Genomic DNA, 21,857 nt, shown 5'->3' with positions numbered 1-21,857 from the left:
CTCTTTTGTCAAAGGCTTCTCCTCCTTTGAAACATAGAAGTTGAAGTTCTCTTTCTCCAAATTCCAAATTAGACCTAGATTCCTCTGAAGAGGTAGTGATTGCATTCCTAAATATAGATCTTTCAAATCCTTTCAGTCCTACAAGTCTTTGGGTGGGAATGCTTGCATAACACTGTTGCTGTTCAGTGCAATCTCGTGTAGCTTAATGTTTGATTTAGCTAGCATTGCTTGGGAAGTGCGCAGGACACCAATGGCCTTCGCTTCATTAGGAAAAGATGCAAGTCCATCGTGCACATAAAAATTGCATGTGATGAACTTCCTTGCACTGGTAGTGGAGTCATCTGCTTCCTGAGCAGCTGGTCTGAGGCAGTAAATGGCAACTGCTGGTAAAGGACTGTTGCCAAATGCATGTACTGTCATTTGAAACTCTTTCACTGTTTTTGCAGATCATTGTTTTCATACCATAAGAACCTCAGAAAGTTTAGATGCTTGTTGCACACTTTGAGGCAGTAGAACATCTGCTGCTTATCTGCTGTAGCTGCTATTGGTTCCCCACAGAAGCAGATCAGAACTCCAGTGAGAGTGTTGTTCAAGTCAGGTCCACTCAGGAGTAGGGATGGGTATCGTTTAGGTTTTATCCGATACCGGTGCCAAGTCGGTACTTTTGAAACGGTGCCGGTGCTCAAACGGTGCTCAAACCGGTGCTTAAAGAATGGAGAACACAAAATTGGTCCAAAAACCTCTCATGTTCAGCTGGTTTTTGTAAAAAGATAACAATGTTAGCCTTTTCTGCAGCTATGGGGCATATATGGTATCACTCTTGGCTGGAAGCAGTGCTTAAACAATGGAAAAAACACAAACTTTGTCCAAAAACCTCTCATGTTTAACTGTTTTCCACTTTTTCTTTGGTCATTTTAGCCTTTTTGGCCAGGGTGAAGGGAGCATCTGCCATCAAACAAGAAGACAGCCGCATGTAGCTATGATGATGTTTGCTAGTTCACCTTACATGCATTAATGTAATAACGTGGTTAGCCTACTCAACGTAAATTACACTCGAACAACATTAAGCTACTCACGCAGAGGAACGGCTGCTGCTGCATCATCATCCTCATCATTTCTGCTACACTGGCAGGGCTAGGGGCCAGGACTCTCCTCTTCGTGTTTTTGGGGGATGTTGCATAACAGCCAACCCACCCGCAGTAGATGCGCTCGGTGTGAGGTCTCGCAGCAAGCTATCAAATACGGCGCATTTCTGGGCTTTTAAAAAAAACGCTATGCATCGCCAGGTGTTTCATCGGATTTGAGGTGTTATCTCCTTTGACAGCATCACAGTATCACCTTAAAGCACTTGTTGCTGCTGAGTTTGCATCTTTTGCTGTGAAGTACAGCCAGACTTTTGACCGCTTCGCCTTGGGCATTTTTAATCTGTAGCTCTGCTCTAAAAGAACGTACGTACCTGGACCCGCCTACTATTCTCGGAAACGTAAAATGATTGGCTAGAAGTGTATCACAGCTCAGGAAAAAAAAGCACTGAAATAAAGCACCGAAATGTGCGCTGCTTTTCGGTCTGGTTACTACCGTTTATGTCAGAACCGGTGCCATCATGGCACCGGACACCGGTACCCATCCCTACTCAGGAGTATATCATCTAGAGAAAATCCTTCATGTTTGGGACTTGAATTGAACACAAATATTTCCTTTCCTCACCTTCTTGTAGTCTGCAAATGAGCTCTTCAGTTAAAGGCTTCCAGGCAACAAAAATCCTCCAGAAGGTCACAGCACCAGCGGCTTAATGGATGGGTGAGGCAAACAAATTTTACCATCAACGTGCTAAAATCTCAAGAGGAGCTGATACAACAGAGACTTACGATTAGATGAGAGTACTCTTAAAAAGGTGTTTGACATCACTGAGAAGGCTCATCTAGCACAGCACAAAAAGTCTAAGACCAGGCAACAAAGGAAGTTTGACCTACTTGTTGTATGTCGGAAACCACAGCAAAATACGGAGAGTGTCCTCAGTGGCCAGAAAAGAGAAGGATGTGACACCGAGGATGTGGACAAGTGGACAAGAATTTGTCTGACAGACAGCTCACCCAAACAGAGAAAAACATCCTTGCTAAAGGGTTGAATTTTGCTGTCACGCCAAGACAAATCCCGCTAGTGGAGCTAATCACAGCCACAGAAACAGCAATTTGAAACAACAATATTGCAGACATGGAAGCAGAGCAACTACGGACGAAAGTTTTGGCCTGTCTCCAGCAATGCAAAGCGCCCAGCATCCAACATCACCATGGAGGAGAGGAAGGCACTCACATCACTTAGTGATGACAACAACATTATCATCCTTCCGGCAGACAAGGGTAGGTGCACAGTATTGCTAAACCAGAAAAACTGTCATGAGAAGATTTTGTCACTGCTCAGTGACAGAAATACTTATGAGCCCCTGAAACGAGACCCAGGAAGTGGTTACGGGAAGTGGGTGATAGACTGTCTGAAGTGGTTAGAACAAGACAAGGCTATTGACCGGACCTCATACCACAGGCTGTACCCAGGGGAGTTTACACCAAGTCTGTATGGTTTACTGAAGATACATAATCAGGGTGCACCTTTAAGACCAATTGTCTGTATGATCAACTTGGTCACCTATAACAGCGGTCCCCAACCTTTTTTGCGCCACGGACCGGTTTATGCCCAACAATATTTTCATAGTATCGGAGCAGTTGAGAAGCATTTTTTTCTAAACACCGGGTCTCTGTGGCTTTTAAACCCCAAAACACACTGCGCCAAAAACTGGTCCACCCCAAGGATCGGGTCCCCCGACACAAACAGAGTAACATAGTTGTTAAGTGCAGGAGGATTGCCAGGATTCATACATCGGGGAAACCAAACAACCTCTGGCTAAGAGGATGGCACAACACAGAAGAGCCACCTCGTCAGGCCAGGACTCTGCAGTCTATTCACACCTACAGGCCAGTGGACACTCTTTCAATGATGAGGATGTAACATCCTGGACAGGGAGGAACGCTGGTTTGAGGGCGGAGTCAAGGAGGCCATTTACGTGAAAAGGGAAAGACCATCTCTGAATCGAGGAGGGGGCCTAAGGGTACATCTGTCACCAACTTACACTGCTGTGATTGCAGCCATTCCCCAACTCTCTGTGATTGGGACTCATGGCCATTGATCTTTGATCAGTGGTTGTTGATCAATGGTCATGAGAATTTGTATAATCATGATGATGGAAGTGACCTCCCAGCCCATTGTTCCTTCAGTGGGCTGGTTTCAGTCATTATGCAAATGTACTGTTTATAAGATTTGGGGAAACCTGCAGTCAGCTGAGACTGAAGAAGTCACCTGGATGAGTGATGAAACGTTTCTCCCACTGAAAACGCTACATCCAGATGAACAGAATCAACTTTTGGAGACCTGACTGCCAAGATCGCTTCTCTTACTTTCCAGGTGTTGTGCAGAGCTTTGAAGACTTAGGTTTGAGGTGTGAAAACCTTTGACTTGCATATTGTTTGGACATGCACTCAAGAGTGAAGCTCATCCATTTGGTAGAATGTTGGTTTTGCATACACTAGTGTTGGCTGCCTTGTGCACCTCTCCCAGACACACTTCTCCCACGATCACCCAACCAAGGTTGAGTCGCTGATGATGTGGCTCATTATGGACACAATTATGCTGTTCTCTGACTTTGTACGCATGCAGAATGTCTCTGCCAATGAGAAGGAGGAAATTGGCCTCTGAATCAATTTCTGGGATTTTGTCAGGTATCATGTCACACTCAGTAAGAGTAGGCAGGGGAAGCTGAGTGGTACCATCAAAGGACTATAAAATGAAATAGATGGGCTCGCCTCCCTGCTATCTCCACAGCACCTGAGGATGTTTTCAGTGAACACGGTTCAAGCTGTTCTTCAGTGTTGAAAATGTCAAAAAAGTATGGTTTTGCCAAGGAGCGGTTGCTTTGTTCATCTAGAACAGCAGACATCTCGACTCCTTTCTCTGGTTGTACAGCAGGATACAGCAGTCGGGTTAAGGACCATGACCTTGAACTGATCGAGTCTCCTCATATTTCTGTGCATTTTGGTGAAACATCAGCCACACTTGACTCTCTTTCCTCCCCGACATGCCCTTCACTAGCCCATGGCTCTCTGCTTTTTGAGGATGAGGATTGGGGTTTAGTGCTGTGGCGTCTTTCACTACCACACTCTGGAAAGCAGATCTAGCTCTTCTTGTGACGTTACATCCAGTCTCTTGTTCTTAAATGATTGTGAAGCACTTTGGTTAACTCTGTTGTTTTTAAATGTGCTATACAAATACATTTTGAATTGAATTGAATGACTACCACTTACAGGTGTGGGTGTCCATACCTTGGACTGAGAATGGTGAAATTGATCATTATTTGCTGGCTGTCCTCCGTAACTCCAGTTGCAAGACTCTTTCTTTGGGCTCAAAGCACAGAAGACTGGCAAAGGTGTGGCAGCGCAGTTGGATGCTCAGCGCAGACGCTTCCCAAGCTTGAGCCTCAGCTAATGCTGCTGCAGCTGCTTTATGCTTTTGCTCATGCTCTGTCGACAGCAGTAGATGATGATGTAAGCTGGCTGGAGCATAAAGAACTGGACATTTCCAGTGTTTCGTCCATCTTTTCTTTTACAGAACTCACTACGATTCATGAGAATGAAGCGTTTTACTATTCTGCCCTTCCTGTACGTCGATGCCCAGTTTGACAGATAGATAAAGAGTTCTTCAAAAGGAGAGGCAAAAGTTTCCAGTTGTCATTGCAGGGTTTATTTGTCTCCCTAATGAAGGCGCTGTAAGACTACAAACATAACAAAAAAGTATATTACAACATATATTTCGAACATAATATATTTCTCATCTTACACAGTATAGACTGACGCTAGTAACTGAAATTACAGCTGGTATAACCAAGAGAAATAAGTGAAAAAAGATTTAGCGTTCATCCCGCTAGCATAATGCTAACATATAATGGAATTTCCCTTTGACCTGCTAACATAATTAGTACTGACAGAGCAATTACATACTAGTTTCAAATATGAGCGTCTACAGAAGCGTTTGGTATCACTTTTTTGACATAAACTCAGAATATACTCATACTTAGAGGCATAATATCTCATGCTCCAGTATAACCAACTTTGAGACTACAATGTGTGCGCTGATAGATGCTCCAAGTGGTTTAGATAAGTTGGGTTCAAACATTTGCACTAGGTATACCAAATACCCAACTAAATTTTCAGGATACTTTAGACAAGTCAAGAGGGATGCTTTGTTTCCAAAGGAAGATGTCAATATATCAGGACTCTTGCTGCATCATTTTGGATCAACTGAAGGCCTTTCAAGGCGTTTTTAAGGACAGGATGACAGGACACAGAATTGGCCTTAGCGTGGAACATTGTGTAACTCCATGATTAACCTTAGCTTCAATTTTCTGCTTGGAAGTTTTAAGTTAATTTCACCTGTCACTAAACATAACCTGGGTGTGGTAGAGTGTGGTTTAAAATGTACTGACCAAACTAAACAGTGATGCCACATTGTACTGACTGCAACAGGGTAAGAAAGAAAAACTACTGTAGGAAATCTGATTTACGTAACGTTGCTTCTTGGTATCACAAACTGAATTATGGTTTAATTATAGGTCAAACTTGGGAAGTTGCTTCATGTTTTATCCATGCTTACCTGAGTGTACCAAAACTGAGTGTTTTGTGTATTTGTCAGATTATTTGACACACAGATTTTAGATTTTAGGAAAATGAAAAAGAAGCACCCAAAGAAAAAAGTAACTGTCTTAATTTTTTCAGATAAGGAGCTTCTTTTTCTCTTGCTCAGGTGGATTTCTTTGCTGTGGAGCTGTTGGATGGCAGCCTGTACCTGCTGCTGGATATGGGCTCTGGGACTATCAAGGTTAAGGCCACCCAGACAAAGGTGAATGATGGGGGCTGGTATCATGTCGACATCCAGAGGGATGGACGCTCAGGTCAGTGAGGCTAGATGTATGGGGTATACAGTCTACTGGACTACAAATACAAAAAATCTTTTTTGAAGTAATGTAAAATTCAAATATCAGAATCGGAAAGAATTTGTTACTCCAGTAGTATGTCAGTGAGGGAACCTTTATAATGAAAGGCAAAATCAATAAAAATTGGTGGCACATCTCATAAGATCAAAGAGTAGGAGCACTATGATGAAATTTGCAAATTTCTCTTCAGGCACCATCTCTGTAAACAGCAGAAGGACTCCGTTCACAGCCAGTGGTGAGAGTGAGATTCTGGACCTGGAGGGTGACATGTATTTGGGGGGGCTTCCAACTGACCGCACCAACCTCATCCTGCCCACGGAGCTCTGGACAGCAATGCTCAACTATGGCTATGTGGGCTGTATTCGTGACCTTTTCATTGATGGTCGAAGCAAGGACATCCGTCAGATTGCTGAGGCACAAAATGGGGCTGGCATTAAACCATCATGCAATAAACAACCTGGCAAGCAGTGCGAGAGCTACCCATGCAAGAACCGAGGAGTCTGCAAAGAAGGCTGGAATCGATTCATCTGTGACTGCACTGGTACTGGCTACTGGTCACGCACCTGTGAGAGAGGTAAGTGTGGATGTGTAGATGTGCACACGGTCGGTCCTCTTCCAAAAGCCTTACATACTCATACTATCTGTAACACTGCGATCTGAACAGATGGAGCTAGCTGGAGCAGGACAATCGTTGTGACAGCTATAAAGGAAGTTCTGATTGCAAGATTTGCAAGCTGGTAGATTGGTAGATTCACACCATTCCATTTGATAAATCAGTTACGTTAATAGATGTCTTACTAGGCTGGACCTGAACCAAGGCATAACTTCACTTTCAACAACATAAGCAGGACTGAGTCCAGCTGAGTTTGACTTGAGTATTTCCATCTTTTGTCTCATCTGTACTGTATGACACATGTTTTAGTATCTTATATTAAATAGATGAGAAAATAAACTGACAGTCAGTGTAGAGTAGATCACATAAAACCAGAAAGAGCAAACAAGAGAGATTTATTTTAATATTTCCAGCAGAATTAGCCTTATTGATATACCATCAACAAAAATGTTGTTGATTTTACCCGTAAAGAGGACAACAGTCAGATGAACTTTGTTACATCTAAACTGAATATAGCCCAAAGATATTTGCAGCATTAGCAGGATTCCTGCATTTAGTAGCTTTGAGCCTAGCATAAAAGAACAACATGCTCACTGAATTCCAAGAGGAACCTTTAATATCCATAATTACTGTATGTTTAATTATTTAAACCGAATTAGTTACCATTTGATGCAGGGTGTTCAACTAACTTGGGGCTTTCCCCTTCTCCTTATCTCCTGTCTTGCTTCTTTTTGTGTGTGACAGACTGTCAAAATTCTTGTGACAGAAAAATCAATTAACAATATTCAACTTTTATTCAGACAATATTAAAACTATTGCCCTTCTGACCAGTTTCCATCATGGTGTTCAGACAGGTTAATAAAGACTAATTGGAGATGAAAACTAATTTCCACATCCCTAGCCAAACTGCTAGCTTGAACTGATTTTTAGCATATCAGTGAACAGTGTTCTGATTATATCTTTAGTTATAGAAGTGCTTGCAGGACATCAGTGTGGAGTGTATATGCACTGAGTTATGATTCAAATGATGATTGCTGTGAAATTTTAGCTTCATATATTAAATACTTTTCTAGATATTTTCAAGGGCCACTCAAATATAACATACACAAAGTTTTTCAGCTCTTCAGCTCGTTTTATTTATATAACACCAAATCAAAAGATCATTTTATATGCTTCATCAAAAACGGAAGTATTAAGCCTAATGTTGAAAGTAAAGAGGGTGTCTGTCTCACAAATACAAACTAGAAGCTGGTTCTATAGAAGAGGGGCCTCAAAGCTTAAAGCTCTGCATCCCATTTTACTTTTAAATCTCACAGGAACCACCAGTTAGCCAGAAGTCTGAGAGCAACCTACTCTATTGGGGTGATATGGTACTGTGACATCTTTAACATAAGTTGGGCATGGCTCTCCCAAAGCTTGCCACCTTTGCCACAAAACTCAAAGTTGAACTCAGGTTCATCCTGATCACTGATCATCTGTCACATGTTTTTAAAACTCGATTGGAGTCCATCTGTGGAAAATTCAGTTGAATGGACATGGTTATGAAAATTTCACACCTGTCTATAAGGCCCCATAGCTGCATAGTTGCAACAAACCAAGCCATGAAGCCCAAGGAATTGTGTGTAAACATCTGAGAAGGGCAGAGATCTTGGAAAGTGTACAGAAAACTTTCTGCAGCATTGAAGTCTCAGTGAGTCCCCATCGTCTGTACATAAAAGACATTTAAAACCATTAGTGGTATTCCTAGTGTCATCGGGGTGCTGTGTGGCAGACAGGATAAGAACCCAAACACAGGAGTCAAAACACAACAGGATAAACTCAAAGAGGCAGCTTTATTGCTGTGAAAGAAACATACAACGGAAACAAAAGCCTAAAAGCCTAAAACAAACTTAAACAGGAAACATGAGACACACACTAAGTGACAGAGGGAGAGACACGACTGGGAGACAGAACTTAACATACATCATAGATATGTCAGACTAACAGGGACCCACAAAAGGAAACAAACCAAAACGAACAAGAACCTAAGAACTAGAAAGTAAAATGAAACTAAGGAGAAGGCCTACAGCAGCGAGCAGCGAGGACTGGGCCCCGTACAAGCAGGCCAGAAACAAACAGAGCAAGAAGATCAGGGTAGGAAAAAGGAGCTACAGCGAAGAGCTAAAAAACTGCTTTTCAACAAATGACCCTGAGTGATGACCTAAGCACTTTTTACTGCAGATTTGAAAGACAACCATTCACACCTCCCATCTGCTTGCCCTCACCTCACCAGTGGCATGTCTTGAAATTTTTTGTTGGGGGGCCAGGTAGGGACACAGAAGGGCGGCAGATGTAATTGGCAGATAATGTTAAAAAAAAATCTACCAACCGTTAACCATAATTCAATAACCCCATAAACCGAATGCGCTTTTAACTCTTATTAGAATGAGATTTTAACCACTACGGTGCAAAGTTTTTAGATACTGCGTTGATAAAGTACAAGAGATACAATCAGTGCTTTGTCAGTGTTTACTCAGCATTCAAGGACATCAATATTTTCATAGTAATTTTACTGACATATAGTGCACCTACGTTTTGGGCAAAAACATTTTTGAATATTAAAATACGAACATCTTTAACAAACAATTGACAAATTAGCCAATGCAAAACTTTATCTGCCTGTTAAAAAAAGAAGATAATCTTCTCACAAACTGGTGTTTGATTTTGAAACAGGAAAAAAGTGGAGAAACAACTGAAAAGACTAATATTTGAATGAAACCTGAAAGCAAGTAAATACTTTCTATGCTGTCTTATGGTAAACTTTGGTAATATTGATAAAGAACAACACTGGCTGATGATGAAATACAGTCAGCTGACACGGTGACACTGCCAGTATTAACCTGCAGGGCTGGACTGGGACAGAAAATCGGGCATTTTGACTACAGACCGGCCCACCAGGTATTAAAGCCATAAAGACTTTGACTGAAAACAAACCCTGTGGTGACAGTGATGTACAGTCTTGTTGGTATATGTATGATTTCTATACATTTTACGTCAGATAAAAACTTTGGTTGTAAGATTTAGATAATTATTTAATAACAGCGAGACATTTTAAATGAGAATAAGAAAGAAAAGTATTTCTTTGTGCCCCCCTCTCCCTGTTAATGCCCTACCTGCCCCCTGGCAACACTTTGCTAGACCCGCCCCTGCACAGTTACCAGCTGTCAGCTACTTAGAAAAGGATCCTGGTGTTATTTGTCTCTCAGAAACAGTTCATAACTTCAACTCATCCATGTCACCTAAAAGGTAAACCTGTTTCTCCATCACAGCTCTGATGATCCAGTAAGGGCATCTCCTGGTTTCATGTTTCCCTCTCACCACATATCCAAACCGACATCATGACCAGCAGCTTTACAGCTGTGGCTCCAGCAAACATCAGCTGATACTAGAAAGTAATATTAAATAAATTCTAACAACAGCTGATCAAACGTGCTGCTGTTGTTTAGCGCGACATCCGCTGGTTTCCTGTTTCTGGCGCAAAGTGGGCGATAAACAAACGAGAGAGAAAAGCCGATCAGCTGATCATTGATCAGTTTCATGATTGAAGCAGCAACAGGAGAGAGAGGGGAGAGAATGAAAGAAGAAGAGGCAGCTGTGCAGCGTAACGACAGAATAAATCCAGCTTTGTGTCTTTTTTTCATTATAGCGAAAGTCCGGGACAAACTGCGTCTCTTCTCAGCTCAACACGAAACGTGTAATATTTTCTCTGATTGAGGGACCATTCCATTTTTTTAAGGAGCCGTTGGAAACTCTACTAACTAACCTTATGAATAAAATAAAGTTCACTATCAGTAACATCATAGCACCACCCAGCTGTATAAAAACTCCATCAAGCTGGCTAGAACGCAGTACGAGTTATTGTAACTGACAGTAAAAAGTCAGCATAACGAAAATAAACTGCACCTAAACTTAGTTTATATCTGACCCAGATAGACTGCAGGTCATAACTTCTTACCTGAAGTTCAGTTCACCTGACACTCGGACTGGCGGCTGCCTCGGGTCTCTGCTCCTCCTGCCTCCCCTTCCCTCATCCACCTGCTGGCCTCTGTGGAAGCTCCGCCATAGCCACCACCAAACAACTGAGTTATTTTTACATTTTACACATCTGCCAGCATGTGGCCAATCCACCACCTCTCATTGTTCATGCCGTTACAAAAAAATAAATAAAAAAGTCATCAGCCCACCGGGCAAATGCCCGGTATGCCCGATGGCCAGTCCAGCTATGTTAACCTGTAACCAAATCTGCAGCTCCATACAGCAATGTTACGACTTGGATTATATCTTATAACTCATAACTCTTATGCTAGTTCCCCCCAGCAGCCTACTGTCGGAAATATTCGACGGTTGCAATAATTCTTTAAGTGTTATTTTTTCCTTGGTATTCTAATTTAAAGTTTACTAAACTCAACAAACTTAATATTACTTACCGGGACATTTATTCTCTCCTCATTTTCTTTCGCAGAAAAATTGTTTTCTGCCTCTTTCGTGCTTGGCTCTCCTACCTTTGCTAACGTGATGCTCATAGTGCAGAAGCCGATGCTGCATTCACTTACACTCGGATATCTGAGCTTCACCGTGAAAACAAAATCGTACATTTGATATTTGATTGAATTTTATTGTTTTAGCTTCGGGGTGGCACCTGGGGTGGCCAGTCTGGTCCAGGCCACCCCCGCTGGTCACGCCACTGCACCTCACTCTTAGGCAAAAATACCTGCAGCCTTCACCTCCTTCTCCTCTGACCCCATGCCTACACTAAAGATTTGTGAGGAAGATGTGTGCAAGCTCTTCCAAAGACAGAAGACCAGGAAAGCTCTGGGATCTGACAGTATGTCCCCTTCCTGTCTGAAAGGCTGGAGCTGTTTGAAGTGCCCTCCTGCTTCAAATGCACCATCATCCTGCTCCCAAAAAAGTCCGCCATCACAGGATTAAATGACTACAGACCTGTCACCCTGACGTCTGTGGTCATAAAGTGAAAGACTGGTGTTAAGCTACTTGTAGAACATCGCAGACCCCCGCAGAACCCCCTGCAATTTGCATTCTGGGCCTACAGACCATCCAAGGATGCAGCCAATATCGAATTGCACTACCTCCAGCATCAATTTATCAATCTGGGACATACACAAGGATACTCGTGGACTTCAGCTTGGCCTTCAACACCATAATCCCAGACATCCTCCACCAGAAGCTCACACAACGTACTGTGCCCGGCTCCACCTATCAGTGGATCACCAGGTTCCTGATGGACAGGAAGAAGCAGGCAAGGCTGAGGAGCATCACATCCCACACACGGACAATCTGCACTGGCATCCCTCTCTCCCCACTGCTGTATGTAATGATACGATTACAATTACATCAAAATGTCATTCTGACTAGAGAAGTGTACTCTGATATTAACAAAGAGAAGATAATCAGAACTGAGAGGACTGTGGTACATGGAGCCAATATTGCAGACACTGAGGACAGCTACAATTGCCTTGGAATCGCAAATTGCAAATGGAAATCATGAGGCCACTAGAAAGTTGCAACCACCAAATACTAGCAGAGAATAAGGCAGGTTCTTAGGAGTCAGCTGAATTGGAAGAACAACATCCAGGCAATCAACACCTACGCCCTGTCTGTCATCAGTTACCCTGGTGGGGTAATAAGCTAGCCAAAGGAGGAGAGAGAAGCCACTGACATAAAGACAAGAAAGTGCCTTACCCTGTATAGAGGGATTCAACCCAAATCCTGAAACTGTATGTCAAATGTAGGGAAGGAGGCAGAGGACGAGTGAGTGTCAGAACCACTATCCAAGATGAAACAGCAAAGATCCATGAGTAAATCATCAAGCTGGCAGCAACTGATAGTGTGCTTAGTGAATATCTCAGGCAGCAAAAACCTGAGAAAGAAGAGGAACCATTATAGAAGGACGGGTCCCTGCACAGGATGAACCAACGGCAGATAGAAGCGGCTAATATAGAGAAATCCTACCAGTTGCTGTACAATGCTGGACTAAAAGATAGCACAGAGCCACTTATCATGGCAGCACCGGAACAAGCTCTAAGCACAAGAGCCACAAAGGCTAAGGTCTACCACACCATCCAAGACCCAGGTGCAGGCTGTACAACAATGCGTCTGAGACAGTCCAGCATATAACAGCAAGATCCTAGCAAGCAGGGCATACACGGAAGGCCATCAACAAGCAGCAGGCAAAGTATACAGGAACATCCCAAAAAGTCTGTTTATCTGGACGTTTTCAGTGGGAGAAACGTTTCGTTACTCATCCAAGTGACTTCTTCAGTCTCAGCTGACTGCAGGTTTCCCCACTCTTATAAACACACCTTTGCACAATGACTGAACCAGCCCACTGAATGAACTGTGGCTGTGAGGTCAGATCCTTGATCATTAATCTTCAAATTGTCACGCAATGGCCATTGATGACTGGTCATGAGTACCATTCAAATGATCATAAGTCTGAATGTTCAACTCGGTTACCTATAACATCTCACAGTGTCTGGCTTCAATCATCAGCCAGTAGGTAGGTTACTCTGAACACCACATCCCATTTTTTTCCACTTTATCCGGGGCCGGGTCGCAGGGGCAGCAGCCCAAGCAGAGAGGCCCAGACCTCCCTCTCCCCAGCCTTCTCCTCCAGCTTATCCAGGTGAACACCAAGGCGTTCCCAGGCCAGCCGAGAGATATAATCTCTCCAGTGTGTCCTGGGTCTGCCCCGGGGCCTCCTCCCGGTGGGACACGCCTGGAACACCTCACCCAGGAGGCGCTCAGCGGAACCACCTCAACTGGCTCCTTTCGAAAGGAACATCCCAAAAACCTTCCACCTATTTCACATATAAGGGTCAGTACTACAGGCAGAAACATGGGTGTGCCATGGGCTCCCCAGTTTCATCCATTGTGGCCAATTTGTACATGGAAGAAGTGGAAAAGAGGGCTTTGCTACCCTATCCAGGTATCAGGATGACACCTGGGTGAAAATCAAATCTCAGGACGTACCAAATTTCACTGATCACATTAACTTGGTGGACCAAGACATCAAAGGGAGGATATGAAAAGTGGCAGGTTAGCCTTCTTAGACTGTGAGATTTCCATCAGTAATGGGGGACATCTAAAACTGATGTGTACAGTAAACCTACACATACAGGTCAGTATTTAAGGTTTGACTCTCATCATCCACTGGAGCACAAACTGGGAGTCATCAGGACGCTACAACACAGAGCGAACACCATCCCCACAGACACAGCAGCCAGGGAGGCAGAAGAACATCAAGAAGGCCCTGAGTAAATGTGGTTATCTCAGCTGGACTTTTGTCAAAGCTGGGAAGGCTCCTAAAGAAAGCTCCAGCTGATCCAGGAGAGAAGGACAACCGCTGCCCAAGAGAAAACCTGTAGTGATCCCGTACGTGTCAGGAGTAACAGTTGAGACACATTTTCTATAAACACTGCATCTCTTTGGCTTTTAAACCCCAAAACACACTGCGCCAAAAATTGGTTGCCCCGACACAAACAGAGTTTTGTAGTGTATGCTGTTAAGTGCCAGGAGGATTGCCATGATTTATACATCGGGGAAACACAACGCAGAAGAGCTAGTTGTAGGCCAGTGGACACTGTTTCATTACGTGAAAAGGGAAAGGATGCAAAACTGAACATAACTCATAAACACAGATGGAGAGTAAAACACACAAACATGGAGAAATAAAGAACTATATACAGGGGAGCTTGAAAGGACACTATATAAACAGTGCTAAGAACAAGAACAAGGCCAAAAAGGGAACCACCTAAGAAAAGAGTCTAAGAACTAGAAACATGAATTACTAAACTAGGAAATACTGGAAACTACACAAGGACCAAGAAAGAAATCATAATAAGAACTCAGATAATAAGAACTGGATAAAGAACACAGAAACTCAGAATATAGGACAAAACCTAGGAACAAAAAATATGATGCTGGAATTAATCCAGCATCATTGTCTGACCTTACAAATGTGCTTCTGAAAGAGGAACCTATAAACACACTCCTAAACCTCGTGGAAAGCCTTCCCAGAAGAGTTCAAGCTGTTATATCTGCATAGGGTTGGTTGACCTCATATGTAACCCTATGAATTAATAAGGATGTCACTCAAGTTCACGTGAAGGTTGACGAGCAAATACTTCCGGCAATAAAATGTATAAATGTGGGCTAGCATATCAGAAGAAAACTGGCTTCAGAGAAGGCACGAGTTAAAACAACTCATTTCACATAATTGATGAACTTGTGGGTGTGCTCGGCAAGACATTTTTAAAACTGTGAATAATGTAAAGCAACTCATCTAGAGTCCAGTGTCAAAAAGAAAAAGGAAAAGAGGATGATTTCAGTTCTTCTTCTGGGTCTGCACTAGTATGTCTATCACTCCTTTATTATGCATATTTTTTCTTCCCACTCACGCCACTGTGCTTGCTCATAGGGGGTCATGTGATTGTTGGGATTTTCTCTGTTTTCTTTGTATTATTGTAGGGCTTTACTGTACACTTTAAAGCGCCTTGAGGCAACTTTTGTTCTGATTTGGTGCCATAGAAATAAACTTAAATTGAACTTTATGTGGAACAACACAGGAAATGTTTTAGGCTTTAGAGACTCAACATTCTAACATAAACATAAAATAAGCATATGGGGGAATGTAGCTGTTATTTCACTTGGTTACCCTGACCTATCTGCAAAAAGTAAGGTGGTGCATGAGACTATTGGAGATGAGAAAGTAATTGATTTTATCAGATCTTAGTAAGTGATATGCAGATTTATTCAGACTCCATCAGTGTGGACGCACATGCCTTTTACCTACTCAAGCTTTACTTTTCCTCAGCTTAGCTTTATCCAATCATTATCCATATTTTAATTTACACATTTGTTTCTCAGTGAGCCACACCCACCCTAATTTACCTACAGGACTTTCCAACAGATAGATGGACTGTGTCTCCACCTTGTGGCCATGTGATAGAACTACAGCATCCCAGTCACGCAGATAAACTGAACAAAGGGCATTTAGAGGACATGAAATGCTTCAGCATATTATCAGATCATTTATCAAATTAAGCTACTGTGACAGGACAAATAATCACCGTAATCTGATTGATGCAATGAGAATGCAAGAAAATGGCAATCAGCCTTAGAGGGTTTAGGAAAGAGAGGTTTGACTACAGAAAGCAAGAGTGTAAAGTGAGCTCAATGAAATGGATTTTTCTTTAGGTAGAGAAATAAAGAATGATATCACTGGTGGCCCATTTAGATTAGGTTTAGAGTTGTGTGAAACTAGGCAATTTAAATTCTTTTTTTTTTTAGCTTTACAGTTTTTCTATTTGGTTGTTTCAAACACTTTGACTCTGAAGTTAAATGTAATCTGACTGTGCAGTGACAAATTACTACAAATATTCAGTAATATTACTAATAAAGCAATCAAAGGGAATGCATGTACACAAAATGTTAGATATTTCAGTTGATTTTTGTAAAAAGGATATATCTGTTATCTATACGTAGAGGCAAACCATAAAGTACAACACTGGACTTTGATAAACAACTGTGGCCTACAGCTTGATATCATCCATGAAGAGGAGGTGGCCAACTATTGCTCCATTCCATAATTGGTATCCATATCCAGTCTTGTTAATGATCTCACTGAGGGAGTTCAGGCCTGTGCAAGACAGCAGTGGGGACAGAGTATCTCCTTTTGCGTCCTGCAGTTGATGGTGACTTGTGTTATTGGTTTGGAGCTGGCTTGTCAACACATCCCCATCAAATTCCTCATTTCTTGTAAAGTTACTGGTATTCCTAGAACTTTTTTGTATCAATCCAGGTGGTGCACAGGTTGGTCAGTCTGGTCTCACAGTTTTGAGTCACCAGTATATCTGCCAGTAGCTGTGTTTTGCCCCTCTAGTGTCTTGAATGAATGAATGAATTGAACCATGTGCCTGTTCGTCTTAGCCTCGATGATGCCTGATAGGAGCTTCCATATGGTACTGAGGCAGGTTACTGGCCGATAGGTCAATGGGACCATTCCCTTCTGGGGATGCATCGGTTAGCCTTCAGTTAGCCTTCGGTTAGCCTTTGGTTAGCCTTTGGTTAGCCATTTCAGGTGTGTCTCGTCCATTAGGAACTGGTTTATTTGTGCTGCTAGATGCTCATGGAGTGGAATTAGCTTCTTTAGCCAGTAGGTGTGAATCATGTCAGGGCCTGGTGCAGTCCAGCTCTGGACATGTCTACCAATGTGATAGTTGCTGGACCTTGTGTGCTCTTAGCTCCACAAGCATGGTTGTCATGGGTTGCATTTGTCCCATATGGTCTTCCAGTATTGTTCCGTCTCCAGCCTTGGTGGGATTGTTCTCATATTGGTCCCCTGCCACTGAGAATACGCCTTGGACGATTCGGTGGAGTACAGCTGGTGTATACTGGTGGTCTCTATCTGTCTGGTACAAATCTTCAAGCGGCTGGTCAACACTGAATCCCCCCCACTACATTAGGCAGCTCTCTCTCACTCATCAGTAATGTATATATAATTTTAATTACCTATGGCCTTCCTTCACTTTGCATGCCAACCATTTGATTCAGTCTTTTAGAAAGTATTTTTATTTTATTTCCAGTCTGTATGTGAATGTGTCAATAACCAGGATCTCCTCAACCACAGTTACCTATTCTCTATAGCTCTGTGTTTCATAGTTTCATAGTTTCTTAATTAGTTTTCTTTGCCGCTACCAGGAGAATCTTAAACAGGTATTCGTCCTTTGGATGCACATTTCCTTTAAGATGACCCAAGTATAGGATCTGAAATGACCGTGGAAATTGTATATTCAAATATGTTAACAAGAGCTGAATGAATACCAATTTGGAGATGAGTTCATCCCATTTTTGTAATTTAATTTTTGGTGCTTCTATTGGCACTGATGAAAATAGGTTTAGTAATTGTGGCAGTATATTCATCTTTATCACCCTTATTCTATCATTTAATCTGAATTGGTAGGAAAACCATCTGTCAATGTCAAAGTTACCATCATTATAGTCATAGTTGGTTTGATATAGTTTTGTCTGGTTTTCGTTTATAGCTACACCCAAATATTTAAGTTATTTAGCTCCCCAATTTACTTTATATTAAAGTTCCTGATCTGGTAAGCGGTTGAACATGAAAATGTGGGTTTTCTGAATATTTATCTTACAGCCAGAGTACTCGCTAAATATATCTAATACTTGGACCAACCGAGTAAAGGAGTTTGTTGGGTTTGACAGATAAATCATAACATCATCTGAAAATAGGCTTATGGTATTTATCTGATTGGTCATTTCTTTTTCCTGTAATCAAGTCACTTTGCCTGATCATTTGGGCCAGTGGTTCAATATACAGAGTGAAAAGCATAGGAGTCAGGTGACATCCCTGTCTGGTTCCCCTGTGCAGCTCAAATTCCTGTTAAAGCCAGGAGAGGGACTAACCTGTGCTCCCAAAGTTGTGCACCACTCACTCCAAACACGAGTGGTGAATTGAGGCGCACAATCCAAAACAATGTCGAAGGGGATTCCATGAAGCCAGAGGATGTGGTCAGTAAGCAGCGAGGCAATTTCTAGAGCTAAAGGAAGCTTGGGGAGAGCAACAAAATGGACAGCTTTGGAGAAGCGATTGATGATGGTTAAGATGACAGTGTTACCAGATGGGCTCAGTGTGTTACCTGGGGATAAACCTTAAAGGGATGTGGAGACAGCTGGGTGGCCCATTTCTGGTGTCAGGCTTATCCAGCTGAGCATCCCAGAGCAGGGACTCAATCTCCCAACTCAGGGAACCAATGATGCAGTCCAGTGAAAGGGGACCAGACTTTCTGGGACAGCACATCAGGTTTGATGTTACAGGACCTTGGTCGATAGCTAATGTTGAGGTTAAATCTGGTAGAGGTGGATAATATCCACCTGGCCCGATGAGCATTGTAATACTTTGCAGTCCGGGGATATGCAAGGTTTTGGGATCTGTCTGTACTACAAAGGCATGCTCCTTCCAGCCAGTGCCTTTCTCTTGTAGGACCAGTTTGATGGCGAGGACTTATCATACTTCCTTTCTGTGGGAGAACAATAGTAAGAGAAAAAAAAACACATAAATGTATTTTACTTCTGTTCCCGACTTTCTCTTCCAGAGGCTTCAATCCTCTCCTATGATGGCAGCATGTATATGAAGGTTGTGATGCCGACCATCATGCATACTGAAGCTGAGGATGTGTCTTTGCGGTTTCGCTCCCAGCGGGCTTATGGTCTCCTCATGGCCACTACCTCCCGAGACTCAGCCGACACGCTACGGCTGGAGTTGGACGGGAGTCGCGTCAAACTCACGGTCAATCTAGGTATCGTATGCCCCACCCAGCCATCTGCCACTACACCTCCACCTTCACTGTGAGATGGTTTACCGTCGAGCGGTAACTTCTCCTTTTCTATTCTCTTTTTTTTCGTCTTTTCATTGGTTACTCATCACAGTGATCCCTCAAAGATTTCAACCATCTTTAGAACAGCAATCAGTTCTCTTTTGCATGGCTGTTAATGTGTGCATAAATCACCAGACAGCAATTACTGGAAACATTTAAAAATACATACATTTTACTTCACTATTAAATATGTTTGGAAACCTTTGAACCAGAAACGTGTACTCACTTTTGTTTATAGAACCTTTGAGACAGTAAAAGCAAAATAAGTAGAATACACATCATAAACAGGTTCTATATCTGGTTTCATTTTGTTGTTTTTATTTTATCTATTTTTTTAAAGAACAGACTGTGCTGAGATTTTCTCAGATGTAATCCGTAGTAAGAATAACCACTGATCCATCATTCAGCAGGATAGGATATAAAAGGAACAAGTTTTCTTTCTACGACCTTCATTTTTGTGTCTGACATCAGGTAATTTCTGTGTCACCCTGCTGTTGTTCTGGGTGTCTTTTTGTTTTTTGTTGCTCATGATAGTTTCTTTTTGTTATTAAATTTTGTGGTTTTTCAGCGTCTTCCTTTTGCTTGTTTTCCCATCAACTCCATTTCCCATCATGCTTTGTCAAAAGATGGTATTCACACCTTCAAAGGCCTTAAGCCTGCGGCCCGTCAGGCGAACAGCCCGAGAACAGAGCCCAGCAAAACCTACAGCTAGCTGCAACCCCAATGTTAAAAAGAAAAGACAAGAAGAAGAAATGGCAAAGAAACACGAGTCACAAACTGCATTTTGTCTGTTCTATATCGTACATACAGTTTGTCTTGTTTGATTAACGGTGGAAGTTGTATACCATTTAGATGAATTTTATGAGGCATACTCTTGTTTTTAATTTCAAAAATGAAGCGCCAATTGGTCAGTACTTTATATGACTTTCTATCCCATATTAATCCATGTAGTTTTGTACTAAGTGTTAATGTTAGTAGCCTGACCCTTTGATGGAGCGTAGCGACATGCAGGAACAGTATAGCAGGAGTTTTGATGCTTGGGGTTCCTGTGCTTCTGCACGGTGCTGGTGCTGACTGGATCGTGGCTGTTTGCTCCCACTTTTCTGTTGCGGTTGACGACACATGAAACCACCAGCCACATGGTGACCAACCCTCGCTGTCGCAGTGTGCGGCAGTTATTCTGGCCTTAGTTCAGATAATGAACTTGCTTTTTCTCAGTTACAAACGTTTATTTAAAAAAAAAATCTGTTTGAATATCAGATCCATTTATAATTATTGTTTGTTTTTATTAAGTAACTGAGGCAATTTCACTGGTGCGGAGGCTTTGATTTAAATGCAAAGTCAAATAGTGTTGGGTCGGAAAACCCATGTAGCTGGTATTACAAGTGGCCATTTTTATGTAAATATAGCACAATTATTAATTACAGCACTGTTGATTAACAAAAGAGCAGAAATTAATGTATTGAGTAATGACATGTTATATTTATTACATGATTGTTTGACTTAGAGATCATTCTAAAGATAGACCAATGGGATGAAATGGCTGCCTTACTGCATGTGTACGTCCCCGGAAGGGTGGATTTTTTGTTTTTGGATGTCTGCAGCAGTAACCTTGAAGGATGCAATTTCATCTGTCATTTATTCTTCCCCATCTAGACTGTATCAGGATAAACTGTAACTCCAGTAAGTTAACACTCAAGTTTCATTTTGTTTTGTTTGTTAATGATATCGATGTTTTTTGTTTTTTAAAGAAGAAAGAAATGTAATTTTTCAAAATCCAACATCTTCTTATTTGAAGGGTGAGTTTGAGCAACATAAAGCAGTAGAAACAGACTCAGTGAAATTAAATGGTGATGACATAATTCCTCATTTTATATATGCCAGAGGATCACAGATAAAATCAGTCTTCTGTTTCCTCTATACTCTACATAACTAATATTTAAAGAAGCTTTTATGAGATTAAATTACTCTTACCTTCCTTAGGAGAAAAAACGTGAATATACAGTAAATACAGTATATTTCACTATAGTTGCCACCTTCTTTGGTACAGAGTGGGAAATAATAATTGAGAGCCAATACTAGCAGAGTACTACTGACATTTGTCGTCCAGTTTGGCGCTATGGCACCATATTGCCTCAGTAATGGAGACACTGGTACGGTAGATGAACAACCTTTTGGTGTTACCTCACAAGATGGAAATTAAAATTAGATGAAGATAAATATGAAATTTGGTAAGAATGTATGAAAAGGATGAGTAACTGTTATGTTCTGTGGTAGCAAACCAATAGAAATTGCTGGTGTAGAGCTTGTGCTTTAGCTGTAAGTTAGTACATATTGTTCTCTAAAGAGTGCAGTAATAGCCTGAAGTTAACACTGATGTAGGTAAATGACACTGAACAAGGTAAGTTATTATTAAACGATTATTATTAATCTGTCATTATTGGTTAGCACCAAAATGATGAACTTGACTAAATCATACAAGCCTCTGTCTTCAGTGGAACACGACTGAAAGCACTCAGATTTAAACTAAAGGGACTAAAGTAATTAGGTGTGTAAGCGTTCATGCCCAGCACATGAGTGCTCATGAACTACCTTTGATTTTATGTGAGGAATTTATAAACACCAAATATTAAAGCCTTATTTCAGGGGAAAACTTGACAAGCTAAACGATGTAACCATAAAAATTGAATTTTGTGAATCATTTTGAATTTGAGTGTTTGTTAAAACATTGATAATATCCATAATAATGCTA

General features: G+C 41.8%; 1 protein-coding gene across 2 annotated transcripts in view; it reads left to right on the top strand.

The window, feature by feature from the left end:
- Positions 1-21,857, top strand: part of nrxn3a (neurexin 3a) — a 197,829-nt gene that overhangs the window by 98,372 nt on the left and 77,600 nt on the right. For both annotated transcript variants that reach the window (XM_085379217.1, XM_085379218.1), the window contains 4 exons: positions 5,848-5,995; positions 6,228-6,611; positions 18,824-19,027; positions 20,762-20,788. In XM_085379217.1, coding sequence (XP_085235343.1) covers positions 5,848-5,995; positions 6,228-6,611; positions 18,824-19,027; positions 20,762-20,788 — 763 coding nt within the window. The remainder of the gene's footprint in view (positions 1-5,847; positions 5,996-6,227; positions 6,612-18,823; positions 19,028-20,761; positions 20,789-21,857) is intronic.

Source organism: Diplotaxodon limnothrissa, linkage group LG19 (genome assembly GCF_057381915.1).
Source record: "Diplotaxodon limnothrissa isolate DT_005_m linkage group LG19, D_limnothrissa_male_GT1.1, whole genome shotgun sequence".
NCBI lineage: Eukaryota > Metazoa > Chordata > Actinopteri > Cichliformes > Cichlidae > Diplotaxodon > Diplotaxodon limnothrissa.
Note: the sequence above shows the minus strand (reverse complement) of the source record. Positions and strands in the feature narration are given on the sequence as shown.